Source organism: Trichomycterus rosablanca, chromosome 5, assembly GCF_030014385.1.
Source record: "Trichomycterus rosablanca isolate fTriRos1 chromosome 5, fTriRos1.hap1, whole genome shotgun sequence".
Classification (NCBI taxonomy): Eukaryota; Metazoa; Chordata; class Actinopteri; order Siluriformes; family Trichomycteridae; genus Trichomycterus; species Trichomycterus rosablanca.
The window spans coordinates 5,398,501-5,425,882 of NC_085992.1; the positions used below are offsets into that span (position 1 = coordinate 5,398,501).

Here is a 27,382-nt window from a genome sequence, read left to right on the forward strand (position 1 = left end):
GCAGAGATCGGCATTGGTGGAGAGGTAGCATGATGCAATGGGGCAATTGGACGCGCTAAAAAGGGAGAAAATACATAAAGAAAATTTACAAAAAAAAGACTGCCCATGAAGTAAGTCATCCGGGTACTTTTCACATACTCTTTAATGTATACTACGTATTCTGACATACTGACTGCTTTCGCGTACTGTTCAGTATGAAAGTATGCGATTTCGTATGCAGCTAATGTCTCAAGCTGTACAGGTACTGAGCCAAGTCATATGTGTAGATTATACATCCTTTGTTATAATGTTTTAAAATGACATGTTTTTACAGTTAGGATGCCAAATCCAAACGGCAAAATGTACCAAAAATCAGATTGGCTAAATTTGTGTAAAGAACACTCCTGCTAGATATAAATGCATGCCAGATATAAAATGAATTCCTCCCACTGTGAAGCTTGGTAGAGGAGAAAGAATGGTCTGAGACTGTTAGTGCAAGTGAAGGGAAACCTTTATAGCTACATCACAAAAGGACATCCTTAAAAACAGTGTACTTTCATCTTTGTGGTAGCAGTGTAATATTTTTAGCATGTAGCAAGACAAACATCCTGTTGCACAGAGCAAGAACCATAAAGACATGGTTTGATGTGAAAGAACATGACTGGCCTATACAAAGCCAATGACATCCAACAACTTTGAAATGAATTGGAACACTTATATGCCTAATATGAGTGCCCAACCTTACAAATGCTCTTGCGGCAGTTATGATTTAATATCTTGTAAGTGAAAATAATTGTATTTAAAATTATTTAAAGGTATTTTATTTAAGTTGGAATTTCGGCTGCTCTACCCACCTCTGCAGGACCAAAGCTGGTATGTGGAAAATAAACCTGTGTGTAAGGATGATGAAGGTTGAGACTAGGGTCTTTGCAACAAGAAATAAAGGAAAGGTATATAAAAATATATAAAGGTAGGGTTTGAGAGAACTAGTATGTATTGGAAAACTAGTACGCAGAGTTCACTTGTATAACATCAGTACAACATAAATAAACTGATATAAATACCTTGTTCGCCCAGGCATCTTCATCCCAGGAGGTCAGCTGAAGCACTCTAATGATCTCATTGATCTCAGCGCTCATCTTGTCAAAGGTATAATTCCTGTTCTTCATAGCCTCCTCCACACCATGGCTCCTGGTTGATTTGGTGGTCACGAAGATTTTTACAGCTAAAAAATGTCAAGTGAAAATGTAAATTGTAAATGTCAAGTGTTTTTTTTTGTTTTTTGTTTATGCATTTTCTCCCTTTTTCTCTCTTTTAGCGCGTCCAGTTGCCCGAATGCATCATGCTTTCGCTCCACCAATGCCAGTCCCGCCTCTGATTGAGGAGAACGAAGCTAACCCACGCCCCCTCCGACATGTGGGCAGCAGCCGTATGCATCTCGTCACCTACACTTTGACGAGTGAAATGCGGATCAGCACTGTGTACGGAGAGACACACTCTCTTCCAGTCTCTGTGCAGGCGCCATCAATCAGACCCTATCCGGCTTTAATATCCCACCCCTGTATGAACAACAGACCAATCGTTGTTCACGTGGCTGCTCAGCCCAGCCGGCAGGCAGAGCTGAGACTCGATATGATGTATTCGAGATCCCAGCTCTGGTGTTCAGCGTGTGTTTTACCCCTGCGCCACCTGAGTGGGAAATGTCAAGTGTTTTTGACAAATAATAAGCAATTAATACTGCTTGTTCAAAACTGCAAGAAATTCTTAATTCTCTAATGGGACAATAAATACATGTACCGTAAAATATTTTAAAACCAACATGTTCGTTGAATAGGATAAAAGATCAAGCACACTTAATACACAGATATTTCTCCAGATTCCCTAAATCTTTCCACAATATTATGCATTGTAGATGGTAAAAGACCTAAATTATTTGCAATCTTAAATTGCGAGATTATTTTTTCTTTTCCCACAACTCATCTTTGGGTATAAAAGTGGATCCTTGGTCTTTGTAAGCAACCATGATGCCCTCACCTGTGGCCAATTTACCTGCTTATTGTAAAATTTTTCAAACAGTGTCACTTAAATATTACTTTTTACACTTATGTTGCTCCTGTCTCAACTTCTTTTGACAGTGTTTTAGGTGCCAATGTCACAATTTGTTTACGCCTACAAGCACATATACTAAATATTTTCAGAATTACTTATTATAAGAATTACTTATTATACACCGCTCAGGTGGCGCAGGTACGCTAGCACACCAGAGCTGGGATCAAATGCATCGTATTGAATCTCAGCTCTGCCATCCGGCTTGGCTGGGTGGCTACATGAACAACGATTGGCTGTTGTTCAGGGTGGGATGAGCTGGACCAGGGTTCCTCATAACTGGTGCAATTATGACCTCTGCTGGCTGATTGATGGCGCCTGCGCAGAGTTGTGGAATAATGCTGATCAGGGTGTGGCTCTCCATACACAAAGCTGATCCGCATATGAACTCGGCTCGTGCAGGTGAAAAGATGTACGTGTTGGAGGGGACGTGTGTCAGTTGCAAACTCCTCAGTCAGCAGTGGAGGGTTGTATCGGTAGAGGGGTAGCCTAACACAATTAAAAAATTTAAAAATTAAAAGAAGAATTATTATTATATTGCCGACCACACCTTAAATGTGTGTCTCTGTACAGGCCACTTGAGTTTCTTTAAACCAAGCTTTAATTCATTTCATAGAGTTTGCTTTATACACAGGGACACAGTCATTTTGTTTATACAACTGATTTATTACACCTGTTAGCAACTGCTGTGGCTGAAACACATGAATGAAAAAATTTGAAGTGGTGTTCAAATACTCTTGTCCATATAGTGTACAGTGTAAAATGCGTTGTACTTGTACTGAGCAATGACAATTAAGTAAAATATGTTTACACACACACACACACACACACACACACACACACACACACACACACACACACACACACACACACTGTATACGCACATATACATACAAGGAGTTGCTGCAGCTCTAGTATTTGATCACACTTTGCCTCTAAGCTGCTGGCCCAAACTGAAGCTGATGAGAGGCTGAAAAAAAAACTCTTCCTGCTCGGCATCTGCAGCTTAATTACCGCAATTATCACGGTTGCCATATCAACGGATGGCAGTGAAATATGGGGCAAGTAACTCCTGGCTCTGCTCACTTATACTCACCTGATATGAGGACGGGCAGCAGCTCCTTCACTGTGTTCATGGAGTTAACCAGCATCATGCGATGCTCCTGGTGCGTCAGTTCCTGCTGCCGCTCATCAATCATCTTTGCCATCTTGGTCATACCTAATAAGAACAGATCAGTTGTTGATTATCATGTGAATGACACAGTACTTTAAAACTGAGACTGATTTAAGCACCTAAAGGTAGTTTGCTCTTTTTATATCTAAAGTAATGGAACTTTAACCTCTGATATGGATTCCAATTTTTACTGCCAGAACATGTTTTTAAATAGCATCAGCTAACCCCTCATCCTGGAATAGAGAGACCACTTGGTCCACGATGAGCTTGGCCACTGGGAGTTTAGGCAGGGCAACAAACTTGCAGGCCTTTGTAAATCAGCCAACCACAACTAGGATGAAAATGTTTACCTAAAAAGTAGGCAAGCCCGTTATGTAGTTGAGGAATAGATGGGATAAAGGGCAGGACGGAATGGGTATCAGGTGCAGTTGGCCTGCAGGGCACACCTGAAAGACCCAACCTAGCCCTGAACATCTGTATACATCAAAGGCCACTAGAACAATCTGTGCAGAAATTCATTCCTGTTCCCGGGGTCAGGCTCCTGCCGCTGAGCCCATTTGAGACCCCAGAATAATAAGCCAGCTGGAGGGAGAAGAGGTTGGAGGTTCTCATTGGGGATACCGAGTCTTTCCAGTGAAGGGAGGCTGCTACAACAGACTCAATAAACTAATAAGAATCAGAACAAAAAAAGCCAAAAGGAATAAATTGTCAACCACATTACACAGAGTGGATGGGGTGGCCCTGATGTTTTGGCTAATCAGTGTATACATGTTCTGAATACTCCCATTGCTAGAAAACCCTGTAAACAAACAAATCCTCCAAAATTGGGTACTTAAAACACCAATTTTAAACCATGATAACCCTAATAAACAGCTAATCATTTATATTAGTTGCATTCAATGCATCAGAGTGCTAAACTCTACAGGGCCATGGCTCTCCAGAACTGGAGCAGAACAACGACTGATGGACAGATGACAACTTCATGACAAATTAATTATAAAGATAATCACCTGGTCCGAGGTTTTTAGTGTATGTGACTAAGTCCTCCATGGTTTCCACCACCTCCGCTACTGTCAGGTACTCCAGGATCCCCTTACACACACGAATGATTTTACGCACCTGAAAGAAGCAGACAGTCACAATCCATTAATGTTATACAAAGTTATTGAAATAACAAAGATCATACATGAATAATCCTAAAATAATTATAAATATATTCACTTCTAATGTGTTCACAAAGGTATATGATGTATGGATTCTACTATACCAGATGTTTAGATGTTTAGATAAAACCATTCCAGTTTTCTTAAAAGAATGCAAACAAACTACATTAGCAGTTTGTCCAAACTCTTATTTACCAGACAAAGTGTATAACAGGGTTATCCTACTATTTCAGCCATGTCTAAACATTTCTGAGGTCACGATGGCTAAGCAGGGCCATAAGGTAAGAGAGTTCAGTGGTTTGTCTTGTGAAAAGATTCTGATGTACCAATAATTAAGAGAATCACAATAATTAAAGAAATTCTAGGTTAGCTGCTCAGGTGGCGCAGCGGTAAAATACGCTAGCACACCAGAGCTGGTATTTCGAATACATCGTATCGAATCTCAGCTCTGCCATCGGGCTGGGCTGGGTGGCTATATGAACAGCGTATGGCTGTTGTTCATACAGGATAGGGAGCCAGACAGGGACCTCATAACTCATGCAATTACGACTTCTGCTGGCTGATTGATGGTGTCTGCACAGAGTAGAGGAATAATGCGATCAGGGTGTGGCTCTCCGTGCACAGGGCTGATCTGCATACGAACTCGGCTCTAAAGGTGAAAAAATGCAGTCGGCTTCTGCTGATGTGTCGGAGGGGACGTGTGTCAGTTTGCTCTCCTCAATCAGGGGCGGGGGTCAGCACCCATAGAGAGGAAGCATAACGCAATTGGACACGCTAAAAATCGGGAGAAAAAGGGAGAAAATGCATTAAAAATTATAGGTAAGTTAAAGTGCAAATTTAGTGACTGAAAATGTTAATAAACAATCACATTGTCAATGATTAAATGCCACTTACAGGGAAATATTTGACCCCACATATGTTGTTTTACTTTGATTGTTTCAATCAGTTTCAGAAGTGCTAGTTGCTTTTAACTGCAAAATGTGTCTGACTAGTAATCTATGTATTAAATTTATGCCTAAATGAATGTAAGTTGGACACTTCTTATTTGATTGGGTAGTTGTTTTGTTTTTTTGGGAAAAAATGGCAACTGAATAATGGGACACACCTTTCCTGAACAGTTTTACTAATGGTTTTATATTGCTGTGCATTACTGTAACTAAACAACAAACAAACTGCCCCTAAAAATGCAAAAATAAATCCTGATGAGAGGCTAAAAATAAAGCTGAAAATAAAGCTGAGAGGCTGAAAATAAAGCTTCTTGATTGCACACCTCTGCCTCATCAAAGGTGAGCAGCAGATCTGAAGTGCCTGAGAGGATACCACGCGAGCCATCAATAAGGTAATCTCGAGCAGGAACAGAATATGGATCAGCTTTTAGCATCCGAGCTGCTTCCACCAGCTTTGTGCAGGCATTCTCGACTCTAGACAGACAGGAAATAGAGGGACAGGAAAGAAAGACAGGTAAGTACTGTTAAGATTGTGAATTGGAAAATGCCACAGGTTTTTAGATCACTGCAGAAGCTTTGTACTATTTAGAAGAGAAGTGTTACTATTAACATGCTGAATTTTTAATTAAATAAAACCAGCATTTAAAACAAATCAGTAGGGATGTAACGATACAGTCTACCCATGATGCAATGCGATTCACGATACTGGGTTTACAATACTTCTAGTTACAGCACTTTAACTGTCCCAGAGTGTGCTAGAGTGTTTTACCGCTGCGTTACCTGAGTGCTGAATTACAAGTTTTATTTTTAAGTCACACATTTGAACATGTAAAAAAAGGTCAAATGTAATGCAACTTTTTTGTAATGGGGAACATTCAGTAAAAAACTGTCCAGTGTTTTTAGTAAATCATTTACATTTTTATAATAAGATATAATAACATTAGAGGATTATTCAAACAGGGAGAAAGATTCACTCAGGGACACAATTATCATAAAAGACTTATACAGTAGACCCTTGAGTTACGAACAGTGTACCATACAAACATTTCGAGTAACGAAATTTTCAACTTAACATACAAACAAATTTGGGATTACAAACCGAAATTCGCGAAACACATGACGTCACAAACAAGTTGACTCTGACCGTCTCTCTCTCTATATATACAGTGAGCAAACATTCGGACAGCGGACGGTGTTTTTTTGGTGTTGTCTATATTTTGTAAAATTCAATATTAAAATGTCCCCAAATAAGGTGCAGAGAGAGCGCAGAGCTGAGAAACATTACATTTGTTGTTGTATAATTACTCCTGCCAGTAGCTGTCACTGTGTATCAGACAGAGGGGACAGTGAGTGAGAGAGAAGAAGAAAGTCTGCTGAGTAAAGTATTCTTTCCTTCGTGCAATTACACCTACAAAATACAACACTATTAAAATAAAGAAGGAAATAATAGAGAAATATGAGAGTTGTTGTTGTTTCTGGTAGATACATTTTATAAAAAAAGAAGGAAATGTATTATGGTGTATGATACAGCACACGTACTGTACTGAGATGTGTGTTTTTTATGTACAGTACTACTGTGTATTATTGTTTATTATTATTTATTACAGGAATGTCTATTCTATAATTTAAGATTAAGGGAAAATATACTTGTATTTATAACAAAAAAGATCATTTAAGACATTAGAAAGGTTAGGGGTAAGGGGGGGTTTGGGAGGTCTGGCACGGATTCATTCTATATACATTATTTCTTATGGGAAAAACAGGTTTAACTAACAAACATTTTGACTTAAGAACAGCCCTTTGGAACCAATTAAATTCGTAAGTCAAGGGTCCACTGTATAATTTTCTCATTATATAATCCGGTGACCTGTAAAGATACAGTGTTTAAGTTTGATCTTCTCAAATCTAATTTTATGGCCATTTTGACATTAATCAGAAGCAGCTGGGCAAATGTGCTGGACTGGAATTTGAAGAAGGATAATCAAGTGCTGGATTCTATCTCAGTGTTGCCAGTGTGGCACTGATCTGTGTAGGTGTGTAGGTGGTAATGTATATATACAGTACAATATATACAGTACAACCATGTCTCAGTTTCAACGTGCAAGTAGAAGAAAGCTTCTCTTAATGTCCACATGTACTCATGCACCTCCAGACGTAAGCTTCATATCAGTGGCCACCACAGAGTCTATATATAGAGAAGTTCAGATTCCTTGTCACCCACCACGTGTGAGCTGATTGATGAGATCTGAGCCAACTTGTGTTTGTGGTGCCAAAAGTGTCAGCCTGGGCTTTTACGGATCCCAGTAGGCCCTCTAATGCATTTAAGAGAAACCCGATACCCAGCTATTTTATACTAAGAATATAGATGCATGCAGGATAGAAGCAAAAGCATAAACATTTAGGATTTACATGCATTGACCATAAATAATGAGCTTTTGTGAGAATTTAGGCGACCTAACGTAATATTTAAGTAACTGGTGCTTAGCTTTACTTTATCTTAAAACACAGGCAGGTAGTTTAATTTTATCCTGTTTTTATACATTTACAATTACACTGATCAGCCATAACATTAAAACCACCTCCTTGTTTCCACACTCACTGTTCTTTTTATCAGCTCCACTTACCATATAGAAGCACTTTGTAGTTCTACAATTACTGACTGTAGTCAATCTGTTTCTCTACATACTTTTTAACCTGCTTTCACCCTGTTCTTCAATGGTCAGGACCACCACAGGACCACCACAGAGCAGGTATTATTTGGGTGGTGGATCATTCTCAGCACTGCAGTGACACTGACATGGTGGTGGTGTGTTAGTGTGTGTTGTGCTGGTATGAGTGGATCAGACACAGCAGCACTGCTGGAGTTTTTAAATACCTCTACCTAGTTGGTTTAAATACTTCTACCTAGTTGGTCCACCTTGTAGATGTAAAGTCAGATACGATTGCTCATCTATTGCTGCTGTTTGAGTTGGTCATCTTCTAGATCTTCATCAGTGGTCACAGGATGCTGCCCACGGGGTGCTGTTGGCTGGATATTTTTGGTTGGTGGACTATTCTCAGTCCAGCAGTGACAGTGAGGTGTTTAAAAACTCCAGCAGCGCTGCTGTGTCTGGTCCACTCATACCAGCACAACACACACTAACACACCACCACCATGTCAGTGTCACTGCAGTGCTGAGAATGATGCCTGCTCTGTGGTGGTCCTGTGGGGGTCCTGACCATTAAAGCATGCAGAGAAACAGATGGACTTCAGTCAGTAATTGTAGAACTACAAAGTGCTCCTATATGGTAAGTGAAGCCGATAAAATGGACAGTGAGTGTAGAAACAAGAAGGTGGTTTTAATGTTATGGCTGATTGGTGTATAAGCAAATATTGCAAAAGATTACATTTATATGAATTTGTTAGTTTTAAAACTACCTTCATAACTATTTCTCTTATGGCTGTTCTGCTTATGTCAAACATGGCACCTACACTGCTTAAAAATGCAGACTTATTTGAGTGTTTTTGCTTTTATTCAGTATTTTCGACTGTATTTTAAGTTAAGCATGCATGAGAAAAGAAATATAATTATTTACCTGCTGTGCGTGTGTGTTTAAAAGCTGAAATTAAGTTGGGAAATGCAGAACTTACTTAATAAAGGCTGAAGGCATGTCTCTCTTCATGATCTGATCTTCTGTGGTTTGTACTGTTTCCTTCCCTACCTGGACACACAGGAAATAGAACAGAATTATACTATATTCTAATCACAAATACCAAGACAGAGAGAGTCATCAAAATAACAACAACAACAAGAAAAATAATCACAATAATAATAATAATAATAATAATATTAATAAATAAAGAAAATGTGTTCCAAAATTACATCTTAGGTAGGTAATCTTAGTTTAAAGAATATCTTAACAAACTGCATGTTGTCAATAATAATACAATGTAGTGTTGAATTAGGAGCCTTAATTTACAACAACAACTTAAGGGCCTTGCTTACGGACCCTACAGTGGCAACTTGGCGAATGTGGGGTTTGAACCTGCAAATGTCCAATAGTCCAGTAGTTTAACCTGAGCTTCAACTGTCCACAAACAAGAATGATTAAAAATTCTTTCAAAGAAACACATTGTGATTAAGCAATTTGCGATTTATGAAATGTAGTAGCATGAAATACATGGTCAAAACATTAGGTCCCCCCACAGGACCACCACAGAGCAGGTATTATTTAGATGGTGGATCATTCTTAGCACTGCAGTGACACTGACATGGTGGTGGTGTGTTAGTGTGTGTTGTGCTGGTATGAGTGGATCAGACACAGCAGCGCTGATGGAGTATTTAAATACCGTGTCCACTCACTGTCCACTCTATTAGACACTCCTAACTAGTTGGTTCACGTTGTAGATGTAAAGTCAGAGACGATCGCTCATCTATTGCTGCTGTTTGAGTCAGTGGTCAAAGGACGCTGCCCACAGGGTGCTGTTGGCTGGATATTTTTGGATGGTGGACTATTCTCAGTCCAGCAGTGACAATGAGGTGTTTAAAAACTCCAGCAGCGCTGCTGTGTCTGATCCACTCATACCAGCACAACACACACTAACACACCACCACCATGTCAGTGTCACTGCAGTGCTGAGAATGTTCCACCACCCAAATAATACCTGCTCTGTGGTGGTCCTGTGGGGGTCCTGACCATTGAAGAACAGCATGAAAGGGGGCTAACAAAGCATGCAGAGAAACAGCTGGACTACAGTCAGTAATTGTAGAACTACAAAGTGCTTCTATATGGTAAGTGGAGCTGATAAAATGGACAGTGAGTGTAGAAACAAGGAGGTGGTTTTAATGTTATGGCTGATCAGTGCTTTTTCAGAGCGGTTAGTTAAACACTTATGTTGAAAGCTTCAGGTCCTTATACAGAATGATACTGCTTGTTAATTAGGCTTTTAGGACTGAATGTGCACAAAGAGCCCTGTGTGGACCAAGTTCCGCTTCTACAGATGGTCAGGCTGACCAGAGCAACCAGCCGGTCACCAACACGCAACAAGCTCATCTGCAGCTCCCGCATGTCTATTAATAAATAATGACAGGGCAAAACAACCATGCACAGACAGAATTAATGTTCTTCTGAATGTTTTTTGTAACTGTCATTATACATGTTTGAAATGCAGAAGATAGAAAGCTGATCAGGGTCATAATGATCTACAGTCTATCCTGGAAAGACTAGGTGTACGGGAGTGCCAGTAAACTGCAGGACACACTCACTCACCACTGTGCAACTTCAATTATTCTTATATAAAACATAAAACAAAAATAACTCCACATTATGTTTTAATGTAATTAGAAAAGACAAATCTGTCACACAGCCCAGACCAACATAAGAGAACAACATAATGATGCTGCTTATCTCAGTGCACATGGCCTTCCACTGATCTGTTCATCTTCCATTTGTCAAATTACAAAACATCAACTGTTCCAGATGGAGCAAGACGTCATAATTTAATCCTACTAGGGCGGAGCGTGGTAGAGAAAAAAAAGAGTACACTGAAAAATACATACACTCACTGGTTACTTTATTAGAATAAGGAACACCTTCCTGATACTAGGTAGGACCACCTTTTGCTCATCGTCATTTGATGAACTATGATTTGTGACAATTAAAAAAGGTAAATTAAAGCCATACAGGGAAACGCATGGTCAGTCAACTTTGAATGCTCATTTATCATTAGGGAGCCCAACGTGTGTCACAAAATAAGCAGCAGATTCTCCATGTGAACCCCCAAATCGTGGCAACAAGGAGAGACTCTCTACCTGACCTTACCTCCCTCAGATATGGCCAATTATTCTTATAGAGAACCCAGCCAGGCCAGTAGCACTGCTAAGATTCAAACTTGACAGCTCATGAACTCTGTAGGGATGAGCTCATAGTCATTTGATGAAGATTTGTGACAATTAAAAAAGGTAAATTAAAGCCATACAGGGATACGCATGGTCAGTCACGGAACTTGGAATGCTCATTTATCATTAGGAAGCCCAACGCTGCCACCAGCCTGAGTCGTCGACACAAGACAAGCTCGGTCTATAAATTCATGTTGTTTATGCCAAAATCTGACCCTAGCATTTACATGTCGTAGCAGAAATCAAAACTGATTAGACCATGCAGCATTTTTCCAATCTTCGACCATCTAGGGGTCTGTCCTATATGTGGTCTTAGATTCCTTTTATTTGCTGCCAGGAGTGAAATCTGTGCTGCCCATAACAGTGTAAAACAGTGGTAATTTAATCTTATCGTAGCTTGACTCACAGAACTGTCATTAATATTTTTTAATAGAAGCTGCTGTTCATGATCAGGCTACACTTTGTTCCTGCTCCAAACATCTAAACCCTTTTCTTCAACATAATACACTCTGGAATGTATAATTAGGGATTAAGGTAAATATTCCATAAAATACCATGATGCATTTTTCTCCTTTTCTCTCAATGTGGTCATTTTCATTTCCCTATAGCAATTCCTTTGCTGCATGCACCAGCCCCTTGCTGACCAGGCAGATCTGCAGACTAGCACTCGTCCTCTCAGACATGAACGGCACTCTTTTTACTGCTACCAGCAGCAGATTCTTACTTAGTCATAACACATTAGCAGAGTCACACTATACTCCATGTGAATCAAGCCCTCCATCATGGTAACAAGGGGAAACTCTGTCCGACCTTACCTCCCTCAGACACAGACATTTGTGCTTATAGAGAACCCAGTCAGGCTGGTACCACCATCGAGATTCAAACCTGAAAGCTCATGCTCTCTGCTACACCTAGTGCGTACCTTCATAGTTTGAATGTTTTCCATACTTTAATTGCCCATTTTTATAAAGAATTCTCATTTTAAATATGGTTATGGTACGGAAGGTAACACAGGTAAGATAGAGTAATGTGCCAATGCCAGGGGAAATGCCAATGCCAATTGACCAGCAGTGCACGTGCATGCAAATGGACACACAAGAAATGCTGTGTGATGGTGGACCGAGGCCAAGCTCAACAGCAGTAGGAGGCCAAACACAGCAGGTATGTGGCTTGACCTGTTTGGCACAGAGACGTTACCGGATCAGAAAAACCCCGATGAGATCGTTCAGCTCCTGTGTCAGTCAGCTGGATGGAGCTGATTCAAAGAACACAAATTCAGCTCACACGCTGGTTTAACGATAATGATGATTTAACTATGAATACGGAATAGGTAGCGTCTTCAGTGTAGCGTCCTTGTTTTATTATGTAGGTTTAATATTTTCACTCATCAGCTTTGCATATTTTAATCCACAGGGACCAAGGATCACCCTGAGAAGGGGGCCTCCACCTCGCCCATCCCCAGGGATACTGGACCCAAAGGCCACATTCCAAATACTTATTCTTAGCTCACCAGGCGCTGAATCTGTGCACGCTGCCCATGTAACGGTCCAGACAAAGATAAGAGGAACCGTCACTGACTTAATTTAGCCTTTTCTTCAAATGAATAAATGAAGAACTGTAAAAACCTGTCAAAGATTTAAACTTCAGGAGGTTTTGCAGACTGGCACAATGAATAGCACAGTCAAAACAAACCAACTACCTATAATAACAGTGACCATTTCTAAAGGTCAGCACAAACAAGCAAGTTATATTTCAGTAATATGCCAGGTTATTCCTTTCCTCCAGTAGCTCTTTTTCTCTCGAAGTAAACATGTCTGTGAGGTAGTGTGATTTCGTTAAGGCTCTGCTAATGAGAAGAACAGATGCTTCCTAAGGTCTCATGTTCAAGACGACATGTTCACAGATACAGACCATGATTTACACATGATATGTCCAAGTGTGCAATTTGGCAGGTCAGTCCCACGTGTAAAACAGTTACAGGGTACCAAAAAGGCCCTTCTTCTGTCACTGATGTCATATTTACTCATCCAATCCCCCGCAGTACCAACACTATTTGCTTAAATGTGTTTCACACACAGGCACAGTGGCTCAGTGGGTAGCACTGTCGTCACAGCAAGAAGGTCCTGGGTTCGATCCCCAGGCGGGGCAGTTCGGGTCCTTTCTGCGGAGTTTGCATGTTCTTCCTGTGTCTGCGTGGGTTTCCTCCGGAAGCTCCGGTTTCCTCCCACAGTCCAAAAACATGCAGTCAGGTTAATTGGAGACACTGAATTGCTCTATAAGTGAATGGGTGTGTGTATGTGTGTGTGTGTATGTGTGTCTGCCCTGTGATGGACTGGCGTCCCATCCAGGGTGTTACTCTGTGCCTTGCGCCCCCCCCCCCAATTGGATAAGCGGATAAGAAAGTGAATGAATGAATGAATGTTTCACACACTTACTTACACTTGATATCTAGTAGCTCCAATTGGCCTGAATACATGTCACGGACACAGGGAGAACAAACCCCACACAGAAAGGATTCTGGCCACCTGGCCGGGGAATCTTTACGTTTTCTCTGTGTCTTTGTGTGAATCCATGCTGCCTTGTGATGGATGGCCACCTTGTCCAGGTGTATTTCTGCTCTGTGTTTAATGTAAATGGGTGGCACCTGACCCAACAAGATTGTGATAGTGATAGGAGTGATTGTGGTTATAAATGAATAAATAAATGTAAAAGCTTAGTTGTAGCATTCATTTACTAAGTCTTAAAATAATTGTATTAATGTGCTGTTCGTGTGTTTGTTAAATACAATACCAACCAAATAAGTCATGTTACTTGCAGACTTTGAGTCAACGTTTTCTTTTTAGAAGTTGACTGCTGACAGAAATCAAAAGTACTCATCTCGAAACAGAACTTATTTGGTGATGGATAAAGCTGTACTAAGTCCATCAGATTCAGTTCTACATTGACTTTAAACCCTGTCAAAGATCAAGGTTAATAATTTCCACTCTGGGACCAGAGGTCACCGTAACGACTCTTAACAGTGGTAAAACAGGCGAGTCAGGAGCCTCGGCTGCAAAAATTATGTAAGATTTTGACACTTGCTTGACCTAGTCTCAAATGGAAGAGTGGTTAATCAGTACTGACACACGTGAGCACTAGTATATAAACAGATTTGGTTTCACTGGATGGAAGCCATCGCCAGTATACCTAAAAATCCCTAAGCAAGACAGAGTGAATTCAAATGCACTGAAGAGGGCGTGTTCTGACCTTTGCATCCTTGACTGGTTGTCAAGTGGAAATGATTCCAAAGAAATCACAGCTGAAAAACAGAGCACTTAGACAAAGTTCCTATTGTATAACTTCTCAGTGAGTTAAAGTCAGCAGCCACTGCTGGAGATATGGCATGGTGGGTAATAATGTACTGTACGTCCATGTAAAATAAGCTATAAGGTGCAGTTTCCTGAGTTGGATTGGAATGTAAAACCACTAGTATGCACAGACCAGCACGAGTTGGTGCAGTAAGGGATCCATTTGGCAGATTCAAACAGCTTCCTGTCTTTTTTGGTTCCAAGGACTGGCTTTTCATTCTCATTCAATTCTGTGTAGGATTTTATAGTCCATTTTAAGACATTACAAATTACACCAACCAGACATAACATTCTGAGCACTGACATGTGAAGTGAATAACACTGATTATCTCTTCATCATGGCACCTGTTAGTGGGTGGGATATATTAGGCACCAAGTGAACATTTTATCCTCAAAGTTGATGTTAGAATCAGGAAAAATGGGCGAGCGTGAGGATTTAAGCGATTTTGACAAGGTCCAAATTGTGATGGCTAGACAACTGGGTCAGAGAATCTCCAAAACTGCAGCTCTTGTGGGGTGTGTCCCGGTCTGCAGTGGTCAGTATCTATCACTAGTGGTCCAAGGAAGGAACAGTGGTAAACCGGCGACTGGGTCATGGGCGGCCAAGGCTCACTGATGCACGTGGGGAGCGAAGGCTGGCCCGTGTGGTCCGATCCAACAGATGAGCTACTGTAGCTCAAATTGCTGAAGAAGTTAACGCTGGTTCTGATAGAAAGCTGTCAGAATACACATGGATGGCAGTTTAATTACAACATTACACCTTCCAACCTAAATGTTTCAGATGTTTTAGGCTTTCATATGATATATTTGATATATTTGTGTGTGTGTGTGTGTGTGTGTGTATGTTTAATACAGCTTAACAGTACAGTAAGGCACACAGGGATTCTCACACAAATGCAGTCTCCATAACAAAGTTTGTTCTTCTTCAACAAACCGTCTGTTTACTCTCAAGCTGCAAAAGCATTACGAACCGAACACTCCAGCATCGCAGTAGACACAGATCTCCTTTAAAGGAAGCCTCCTTGCACAACAGTAGTCCATAAAAGGCATCTCACAACCATGCATGCAGGCCAAATCCTGACACCTTTGATAGCACAGTTCTGATGATAAAGAGTAGGATGCCAAAGGAGTAATAAAGAGCAGTGATGGAAAAATATATGCATAATTCATACAAATGCACATTCAGGAGCATTAGAGAGGAAATCCCATTAAAAGGTTTGTCAACCTGTGCACTATTGTGTAGTTCGTGTCAGATATCATTACGTACCATTTAGCCACTTTCAAAATCTTTTAAGAAACTCTTAGACCAAATACCCATACCTATTACATCTGTAAACACTTGTTGATTCTCACATACAGCAAATGAGCAAAACCAGTACACAACACACCAGTGCATAAAATCAAACAGTAACATAAAGTAACACAATCACTACAGATACAGGCAGAGCTTCATGACTTTCAATCCTTCCAACAAGTCACTTTGTTATACAGTAGACCCTTGACTTAATTTACTTTAATTGGTTCCAAAGGGCTGTTCTTAAGTCAAAATGTTGGTTAGTTAAACCTTTTTTTCCCCATAAGAAATAATGTAACTAGAATTAATCCGTGCCAAACCACCCCCTTACCTAACCTTTCTAATGTCTTAAATTGTCTTTTTTGTTATAAATACAAGTATATTTTCCCTTAAATCTTAAATGATAGAATAGACATTCCTGTAATAAACAATAATAAACAACAATACACAGTAGTACTGTACTGTACATAAAAAACACACATCCTATTTCAGTACAGTGCGTGTGCTGTACCATACATCATAATAAAGTTCCTTCTTTTTTTATCAAATCTACCAGAAACAACAACAACAACATATTTCTCTATTACTTCCTTCTTTATTTCAGTAGTGTTGTATTTTGTAGGTGTAACTGCACGAAAGAAAGAATACTTTACTAAGCTGAATTCCTTCTTCTCTCTCACTCACTGTCCCCGTTGTCTGATACACAGTGACAGCTACTGGCAGGAGTAATTATACAACACACCAAATAGTAATAGATTTTCTCATTTTCTTTGCACCTTTTTTGGGAACATTTTAATATAGTATTTTACAAAATATAAAGAAAACACCGAAAAAACACCGTCCGCTGTCCAAATGTTCGCTCACTGTATATATATATATATATATATATATATAGAGAGAGAGAGAGAGAGAGAGAGAGAGACGGTCGGAGGCAACTTGTTCGTGACGTCACGTGTTTTGCGAATTTCGGTTCGTAATCCGAAATTTGTTCATACGTTAAGTTGAAAAAAATCATTCGTAACCCAAAATGTTCGTATAGTAAACCGTTCGTAACTCAAGGGTCTATTGTATTTCTGCCCTAAGAGCTGCTGCTGTTCATAGTAAGTCTTATATTTGCACATGCTCTATTATTCCTGAGAACTGCACTCTTTCAACCTCATGGCAACAGTTGAAGAGTAGAAGACCCTGTATCATTCCACCATGACTATTTCCCTGTACATATTGAGGTCCAATTTTCCTCCCAATCTATTTGTGTCAGTTACATAATCACATTTTGCTCCCTCTACCTCTGCAGACCCACCACACCTGACCAAGGACGGAAGTGACTAAAACATGACCCACCCAACATATGTTTAAAGTACATCTGACCAATCCAGCTGCCAGAATGTTGCTCCATGGTCTGTTCCTGCTCAACAAACTTTTTTAATCAAGGATGTCCGCCTCAGTGTCCAATACAATATTTGAGAATATATACTCTGGTAATATCCTGTCTTTGGTACCTTTGCTGCAATAATAAAACTTTATTCTTTAATATTTTTATAAGATTGAATCTAAAACATTATCATTTTTATACACCAGCAATTGATGTAGCAGAAGGAACTAGATTCAATCATTAGGAGGAGTGTCCAATTACTTTTGGCCAAATCGAGTATGTTTGAAAGATTTACAGTAAGAAACTGAATGTAATGAACTGTAAAGACTGAAATTAGGCCGGATACCCCTCCTAACACAACCCTGTTTATTTTATCCAGGCACTGAAACCACACTGACAAGTGCACCTACCTCCCAATGGCTAGGCTGTTTGGCCAACTCCACCCTCCAAAAGACAAAACCAATCATGTCTGTGTGACTCCCTACTGGTCAACAGGACTGCTGAGATTTGAACCCCAGATTTTAGCAGCAGTGGGCTTGCACGATTTACAACTGCGCCACTGGAGCACCTATGTTCTTAGATATAATACTATACAAGAACATGGCTACAACTTCTCTAACATTACATATTTTTCTATAGGTCAGCATTAAAAACATTCTTATTTTACCCAGATAATGAAGTAATTGTTGACATCTTTCAGCTTAGAAGAAAGAAGGATGCAAATAGATCTAACCAGTGTATATTAGGGATGTAACGATGCACCACAAGACAGTTAAAAATCGATTCACATGTGTAACGATTCAAATTGGTTTACATGTCTAATGAATCAATAGTCACATTAAACAGCAGAGGGCACTGGCGCTATTCACCTTGCCTGGTTGACGTCACTACAGGGTTGCCAGGTTCTGAATTTTCCAGCCAAATTTATTTATGTGACGATATTTTCTTTATTTGTATTATTTATTTAATTATATAATGTGGGATTTATTTCATTTCAGTTTTTTTTACACAAAAAGGGAAATGTGCAGCATTGTTTTGCATAGTTTGTACATACCTCAGAAATAAAAAGTGCATTCATTATTTAGATAAATAAAAGATAATCACAATTACAGTGTTTTATTTTATTTTTTAAAGAGAAAAAATAAAAGGAAATTTCAATTCAATTTTGTTTAAAAAAAATCGGGAAAAAATCGTATCGTGAACCCAGTATTGTGAATCGCATCGCATCGTGAGTGTATCGTTACATCCCTAGTGTATATATATAAAAAAATGTTATTTACATACTGGAGTTGAATTCTACAGCTAGGCTGGAACTTTAGTAAGTGAAAAAATGTACAGTACATCAGCATTATAGATAAAACTTGCCTCATACCACTCATGAACCATAACAGATCATCAGCACGGGATCTTATCTCACATAGCAATCAGAAGGGAAGAAGGAATCTTATTTCACATAGCAAACAAGCTACTATTTTGGTGATATGAATAAGGGAGTCTTTGTCATACAGCACACACTTGCATAGTACAATTACAGAATGTTCTTCGCATATTCCTGCTTGTTAGGAAGCTGGTGTTGAAGTGCATGGTCAGCCTTTATACTGCCCCTGGAGAAGCAAGGATTAAAGGGCCTTAAAAAAGGACTCAAAAGTGGCAGCTTAATGGAGCTGGGATTCAAACCCTCAAGCTTCCAATTAATAGTTCAGAGCTTTAAGCAATGAGCCACCAGTGTGTAAACATTGTAGCCGGTGTTATAAGAGGTGACACAATCAAGCAAAGGCTAAAAAAGAACCAGCAACAGGTCAGATATAGTTCGGCATCAGTGGCCTGATTCCAAGTGACTTATGACGTTGACACCACTTTAGGACTCTAAGGGGGTGGGATGGATCTAGCCATACACCCTATCTTTAGGATTTGCTTCTTGGAATGTCTTGACGAACCTGACATAAGAAGCAGTGGGAGACATGCAGGGCACGTTCTGTGCCATAAGGTCTCCTCCTCACATGCTATAAAAAGCACACATGGAGAGGAGACGGTGGCTGGAAGTTCAATATCCAATAAAGAAGCCCTTATATTATGGAGCTGTGTTGATCCAAGCATTTGGATACCTGTCCTGTAAGCACATAGAGTTCATTTAACAAGCTAAAGCTAAGAGCACTCCAGAGTAATGCCCATGGCTTTGGAATGGGGGTGGGAGTGGTCAGGTGTGCACATACTTTTATTTATAAAGGATACATTTTACAAATTACAAGGTTGTAAATCAACGTCCCCTAAACTCGAAATCTTTGAAAGTCGACACCCTTTTTCGAGAAATTTGTTCCCTTAGATTCGACGTTTGCCTTAAACTCGACGTGTGTGCGACTGCTGTTTTGTTCAGCGCTCGGCTTGAGCAGTGAGGTAAAACGTCATCAAAGTGCGAATATGAGACGAATCTGCATTTGTGTGGAATCACCATCAAATTCATTCTGAAAGCTCCACGTGTATCTGTGTTTAGCTTAATTCTCCTCACGGTTTCACTTTTAAACTTGTATTACAGCTCAGGGTCCTAAGAATCAGCTTTTCCGAGAGTCTAAAATGCTTATTGTAAAAAAAAAAAAAAAAAAAAAAAGCTTAACGTTACTTAATGTACTAAAAGAACGACACAGGAACACTAAACATCTCCACTAATGAAATTCCTCGCTCGTTGTTTTAGTACAATAAGTCACGTTAAGCTTTGGGCCGCTTCTCATGTGAATGCGCAGGTACTTAACTTGCTAGGGAATACGATATTCTACGATCAAGCATCTCTATGATTAAGAAGCATAAGGAAACAATAAAGAAGTCAAAGTTATATTATATTTGTGTTATGTTCAGTGTATAAGTGTCAAAAACAACCCCATTATTTTACATAGCTTAAATTATATGCAGTGCCATGGGACCATCAACATGGGAACGCATTAACAGGTTTCTCATACATCCTTATGGGAAGAAATACCTTGAAACCCAACACCTTTTAAACTCAACGCCGCGCCCAGAACCAACTGACGTCGGGTTTCAAAGTACCACTGTATTTTAATATATTTTGAGCCTGAACAGGTGCCTTGTAAGTGGGAGGGAATGTGCACCCAGTAAAGATACCAAGTGTAAGACTTTCCCTCCCAGGCAGGGATTCACTTTCCCTGCACCACAGGTTTCCTTCTCCAACCAGCCACTACGACTCTGTGTTACTTCCCGTTCATGCAGACCTATTAATTCCCATCCAGCTGTGGGGCAACAAGAGCCACTTACCCAAACCACTAGTGGTATAAACTTTTGCAGTTACATAAACAGTAAACAGAGAAAACTTGATCTAAAATCACATTCATACTTCTTACTTTGTCTTAATTATCAGTTCATCTTCAGCCTGACAGATTATGACGGCTTCGACAGCTGCAGCAGTTTAAGGATTGGAGAAATGTGCATTTGATAGCTTGACCTTATTTAAAGTACCAGCCATATACTTTGATACTGTAAGGCTCAGACTAGGACTTTATATCCAATGTAATGCTAACATTAACAACAATGCATTGATTCCTTACTCATATTCCCTAAATTGTAGGGTATATTTTACTATATTTTCTTTTAGTTTTTCATGTTCTTAATTTTTTATCTCTCTTGTTTGAATTTCATGTTGTCTTAATTGTAACTAAATGTTAGCAAGAAGTCTTTCTGAGGTTCTAGATCTCAGGAATGTTTTGATGCTTTTAATTAATGTTTTTCCTTATGTAAAGCACTTGAATTGCCAATGTGTATGAAAGGTGCTATACAAATAAACTTGCCTTGCCTTGCCTTACTCAAACTTAGTCTACTTTCTGTCACAGTGTAGTAGTTCTTGCTAACATACACCAAGCCAAGAAAAATTTATAAATATAAATCATTCATTCACGTGTTTAAGCCCCAACATTTGCTAAACAGTGCTGTAAAAAAGTATTTGTCTCTCATCTGATTTCTTCTATTTTTGACTTTGTCACATTGCTATAACTTGCGATGAGTCTTTTACATTGCTGTGGAGGATTTTTGGCCTGTTCTCCTTTGCAGGACTCTTTTAATTTGGTGACATTGGAGTATTTTTAAGCATGAACTGCTTGCTTAAGGTCTTGCCACAGCATCTCAATAGGATTCAAGTCAGGACTTTGACTTCCCTTTGTTTCTTTTGTTCAGAGGTGGACTTGCTTGTGTTTATTGGATCATCATCTTGATGCATAACTAAGGATGTAACGATACACTCTACCCACGATGTGATACGATTCACGATACGATTTTTCCCTGATTCTTCCGAGGTAGGTACAAACTATGCCAAATAATTATTATTGTGTAAAAATAAATGAAATTTAAAAACAAATCCAACATTATATAACTCGATGAATAATACAAATAAAGAAGTTATCCTCACAAAAATAAATTTGGCTGGAAAATCCCCTACCTGGCAACTTTGTAAAGTGCCGTCAACCAGGCGAGGTGAATAGCACCAGTGCCCTCTGCTGTTTAAAGTGAATATCAATTCATCTTAAATGAATAACCGATTCGAATCGTGGCACAGGTGCACCGATTTTTAAATTGTGTCTTGTGGTGCATCGGTACATCCCTATAAATATCCCAACAGGGTAGGGAGCAAATACTTTTTCACAGCACTGTGTATAAACTGTAGACAAAACATTAATCCCTGACATTTTCAAAAGAATTAAAGGGAGGATATTTAATTAACCTGATTCAGTTGAACAGCTCATACCAAACCCGAACTAAGTTAAACTCAGGGTGTTAGAGGGGGCCAATATTGAGAATGACTGACTTGTATTTTAGACGTCCTTAGCAGTTTCCAATTTCCAATCTGATATAATAATTCCAATAAATATGGAAGAAAAAGCTTGTACTGCTAATATCTCAACATGCTCCAAGGAAATAATTTATTGCCAAACTGCAAGTACAGCTGGTGTTTGAGTTTGTAACCTTTGAGAAAAAGAACCTGCCAAACATGTGAACATTCAGTTTGAATGCTTTATGAGCAATGACATAAACAGCACAGCGGAGAGTAGGGGTGGGCGATATAATATCGTTCACGATAATACCGGTATAGTTGTAAACTCGATATGGTTTTTGCCATATCGCGATATTGTTAGCAAACGCGCGTCACTCACTCTCAAGCGCGTAACAGTAAAATAATGGACAAAGAGTAGTACCGGAGTTAGCACTGAGGAGGAACTAGTCCCTAAAAGCCGAGCTACATCACTAGTGTGGAAGGTTTTCAGATACAGAAGGTCGGACAAAACGTGCAAAAATACTGTAACGACAAAAGGTGGCAACACATCAACTTTATTTCAGCACCTAAAGCAAAAGCACCCACGTGAGTACGAGGAGTGTCGGTCACTGCGTGAGTCCGAGAATGATGTGAGAACAAAAACTGTGTCAGTGAACGAACATATAATACACAGGTTACCACACAGGTTACCACACAGGTTACCATCTGAGAACGCTTTCCTCCGCTTATGAGCATGGAAACTGAATCACTGAGTCAATGAGTCAGAATCGACTCTTTTCAGACGAATTATTCATTGGAATCGAATCAGAAAACTGTGCTCTCATCTGTGGTAAAGATTCATTCGTGTTGCTGACTCTGTGGGCAAACAACTCTGATTCAAAAGATTCAGATGTATGAACCAATCAGAGCTTCGAATTTAGACTTTGGGCGGAATTTCAAGCTCTTGCTTCATTGGTTGCTGTATAATTGACAGACACGCTTTCATAATGCAATGATAGCAAAGCATTATCAAATATTAAAAGTTTTTGGGATTTTTCGATGCTCATTTATTTAAAGTAAAACGGAGCGGAAACGTGATTGTGAGATTCTGCTGGTTTGTTTAATATAAATGTTGTCAATATTAATACAAATACAGCCTTATAATAATACAAAATATAAACACTGTAATTAGTCAGAATGTATCAGAACTACAATGTTTTGTGTTTTTAAGAGAACTTATAAACAATATAAGGTAAAATACGGGCAGTGGCCTGCCATTGTACTTTAAGTTCACATTATATCGTATCGTATATCACCACTTCTCATATCGAGATATGAGGTTTTTTTAGCCATATCGCCCAGCGCTACTGGAAGTGATGCTTAATTTAATGTACATTTAGTAACATTTGTACCTTAGATTTCCTGAGTGTCTGCAAAACAAAGGTGTTTTTAAAATAAACTTAAAAAAAAAAAAAGTGTTCTTATCTATCGTGAGTGAATATCGTTATCGCAAAAATATCCCAAAATATCGTGATATTATTTAAAGGCCATATCGCCCACCCCTAGCGGAGAGCGAGATATTTGAATATCAAATCTGGATCAGCTTCAAATTATGAGCTGTACCAGCTCCACTACACAAACAGAGCTGTACTGTGACATTAAACATTAAATCTTCAGTCGTGTAATATTCAGCAGTGATGCTTAACAAGCCTTGTTTAAATAAATGAAGAGTAAAAGCTATCTGTTTTTTGATTAGAGAATAAAGTAGCTTTCAAAATAAATGTGAATTACATTAAAGTGGTAAAAAAGACAGTTCACCTGAAAAGAAAAATAGAAAATGGCTTTAGATAGGTTACTTTACCAGCTTCATCTGATTCATATCCCCAAAGAATTGTAAACTTTGTAGACATAAGTCATTTGAAATGAAGCTGAGATGTTTAACTGTAAAAACAACCAAATCTCAAACCAAAAACAAACTTGGGTTACATTGGGACACTGTTGGCACTGTGGTTAGAGAATGAAGACGGTTTGAGAATAAAGACCCACCTTTACTAGGCACTTAGGCTCAGCAATAACATTTTGTATCTTTGGACTGTTGTCTACCTAAACTAGAGTAGGGAAATGTTTACTGTGGAAGCAATTCTGTATGTCGCTTTACATAAGATCGTCTGCTAAACGCCAAAAATGTAAATGAAATGTAAAATGTAAAATATCCTAAACTATTTATCAAGCCCCACCACTAACAAGCTGCCACTGCTGGGCCCTTAACCAGGTCCCTCAGTCACAATCACTTGCATTGTATCCTGTTTCAGCTGTAGATGTTTTTTTTTCGAAATCCATAAATATGCATATTTGTAAATGCATAAAACGCAAATGTACAAAATATAAATATATACCGATCAACCATAACATTAAACCACCTCTTTGTTTTTACATTTACTGTCCATTTTATCAGCTCCACTTACCATATAGGAGCACTTCGAAGTTCTACAATTACTGACTGTAGTCCATCTGTTTCTCTGCATGCTTTGTTAGCCCCCTTTCATGCTGTTCTTCAATGGTCAGGACCCCCACAGGACCACTACAGAGCAGGTATTATTTGGGTGTTGGATCATTCTCAGCACTGCAGTGACACTGACATGGTGGTGGTGTGTTTGTGTGTGTTGTGCTGGTATGAGTGGATCAGACACAGCAGCGCTGCTGGAGTTTTTAAACACCTCACTCTCACTGCTGGACTGAGAATAGTCCACCAACCAAAAATTTATTCAGCCAACAGTGCCCCATGTGCAGCGTCCTGTGACCACTGATGAAGGTCTAGAAGATGATCAACTCAAACAGCAGCAATAGATGAACGATCGTCTCTGACTTTACATCTACAAGGTGGACCAACTAGGTAGGAGTGTCTAGTAGAGTGGACAGTGAGTGGACACAGTACTTAAAAACTCCAGCAGCACTGCTGTGTCTGATCCACTCATACCAGCACAACACACACTAACACACCACCACCATGTCAGTGTCACTACAGTGCTGAGAATGATCCACCACCTAAATAATACCTGCTCTGTGGTGCTCCTGGGAGAGTCCTGACCATTGAGGAACAGCATGAAAGGGGGCTAACAAAGCATGCAGAGAAACAGGTGGACTACAGTCAGTAATTGAAGATCTACAAAGTGCTTCTATATGGTAAGTGGAGCTGATAAAATGGACAGTGAGTGTAGAAACAAGGAGGTGGTTTTAAAGCTATGGCTGATCGGTGTGGCTCCAAACACACTGAGGCCTAAATACAATATCTCAATCTATTCAGTGCTTAAAACAGTGCATTCATTCATTACAAGTAGTGACTTCAAACTTTGCAGTATTCACAGCATACCAGTCAAAGCTGATCTTGTTGCTGTGGCACAAAAGGCAAACAGAAATAAAGCAAGCTTGATGTACGCCAGATTCATTCTTGTTTTCTTGGAAGCTGAAGCCGAGTTTCAGTGCAGTTAATAGATGTTCTGTCTTTGGTTTCCCCAAAGTACTTCAGCGTCTATCTTAAGACTATCCTGATACTGTGGGGCACAAATCACACCGGGCACCTCAAACTGTCAGACAATGATGGCATAATATTTTAGGTACTCCTAAACCCTAGAGTTATTCAGTCTAGTCATCAAGTCTATATTCGGAATATTACACAAGCATTTCATTACACAATCCTAAAGCCCTTTTAATCATTTTAGGATCAGCTGAGTTCATCCTGTTAAAATACATAAATGACAGAAGATTAGCGTGGCCGAATTGGCACAGAGTATTCTAAAACTGGCATGGCTTAACTTTAAATAGATCAGGGAATCCCTCTGCTTTTTCCCTCTGCTTGTCATTTGCTTCAAAGTATAAAAGCACTACTGACACAGGCAATACTAGTGATTGTCACTCCACTCTAATACCAAACATTCCCAATTTGCATACCACTATGCAAATCACCAGTTTTTCCACCACAGTCAAATTTAAATATGGAATAATTTTTATCATTCAGCTAAATGCTGTGCCATTTTACAGGGTCCAACAACAGATATTTGAAGTACACTGCCAGGTCACACAAACCATGCAACAAAGGTTCCTTGAGGAGAACTAAACGAATTAAATATCACACCTGAACCTGGAGGCACTCACAGCATTTACAGCACACACACTCACACTTCATGTGTACAACTCCACCACACCACTATATGAACAAAAGTATTTGGACACATGACCATGAGCTTGTTGGACACCCTGTTTCAAAACAAATGATATTAAAATAGAGTGACCTCTATGTCATCTTTTCAGCTATAACAACAACCACTCTTCGGAGAATGTTTCACACAAGACTTTAAAGTATATCTATGGGAATCTGTGCCTATTCAGTTTAAGGAGCATCTGCATGGCTGGGCAGTAATGTTGGTCAAGAAAGTCTCAGTTGATGTTCCAGTTTATTCTAAAGCTGTTCAGTAGTGCAGGACACTGGAGTTTCTGAGCTTTTCATCATGTCTTTATAGAGCTTGCTTTGTGCGCAGGGGACCAGTCATGATGGAACAGGAAGAGGTCTTTCCTAAACTGTTGATGCAAAGTTGGAAGTGTAATAAAGTGATTTATAACAACTGATTGTAATTGTTGTGACTGAATTCAAAGATTTTGAAAAGATGTCCCGTATGAAAGCTGTCTTTTACCGAGTAAAAAGGGGTAAACATGCCCTGTCCCAACTATTCTGAAACTTTAAACATGTCAATGGTATGCAAATCAGTGCTGTTTGTTTTCCTTTACATTCTATACAGAAATACTAGTTAAATTAATTTGTTAAATTTAATTAATATTATTGTATTGTTAGATTGTTAGATCAGTATTTACATATATTTGTTTATGCTTATGATTACATACTTTTTATACTTATAATGCAATGTCAAAAAGCATTATTATTTAACGGATAAATGCACCGTAAGTCCAATAGAAATCAAACAAAATTGGGTGAACACTTGTTTCTCCCCACTGAAGGTGAAATTATATCAGACGCCCTGATACAAAAAACTTGGGCCCAAGGTAACTAAAACTGTCCAGGAATATGAAGTTTTCCCTGGGTTGTGGGGTCTGTGCATTAATGTTTGCATGGGCTACAGGTGGCCCAAAATTAGCACCAGCACTAATGCATACTTCAAATAGGCGTATGAATGAATATTTAAAAAAATATTTCTTTGCATTTCTTAGCTTCTTGACACTATGCCAACTAACAATCAATATTTGTTTACTAGTGCACACAGTATTTTTAATGAACCTCTACCAAACAGTTAAGAAGATCCCAAAAATGATGCAACTTGCATGGAGGATTTTTCAGCTGCAAGCTTCAAGTTGACATAAA

General features: G+C 39.3%; 1 protein-coding gene across 2 annotated transcripts in view; it reads right to left on the bottom strand.

Annotated features, from left to right (window-relative positions):
• The window catches only part of vcla (vinculin a), a 68,284-nt gene that overhangs the window by 39,497 nt on the left and 1,405 nt on the right, over positions 1–27,382 (bottom strand). For both annotated transcript variants that reach the window (XM_062994778.1, XM_062994776.1), the window contains exons 2-6: positions 9,001–9,071; positions 5,693–5,843; positions 4,270–4,378; positions 3,182–3,304; positions 1,044–1,204 (exon numbers count right to left, since the gene is read on the bottom strand). In XM_062994778.1, coding sequence (XP_062850848.1) covers positions 1,044–1,204; positions 3,182–3,304; positions 4,270–4,378; positions 5,693–5,843; positions 9,001–9,071 — 615 coding nt within the window. The remainder of the gene's footprint in view (positions 1–1,043; positions 1,205–3,181; positions 3,305–4,269; positions 4,379–5,692; positions 5,844–9,000; positions 9,072–27,382) is intronic.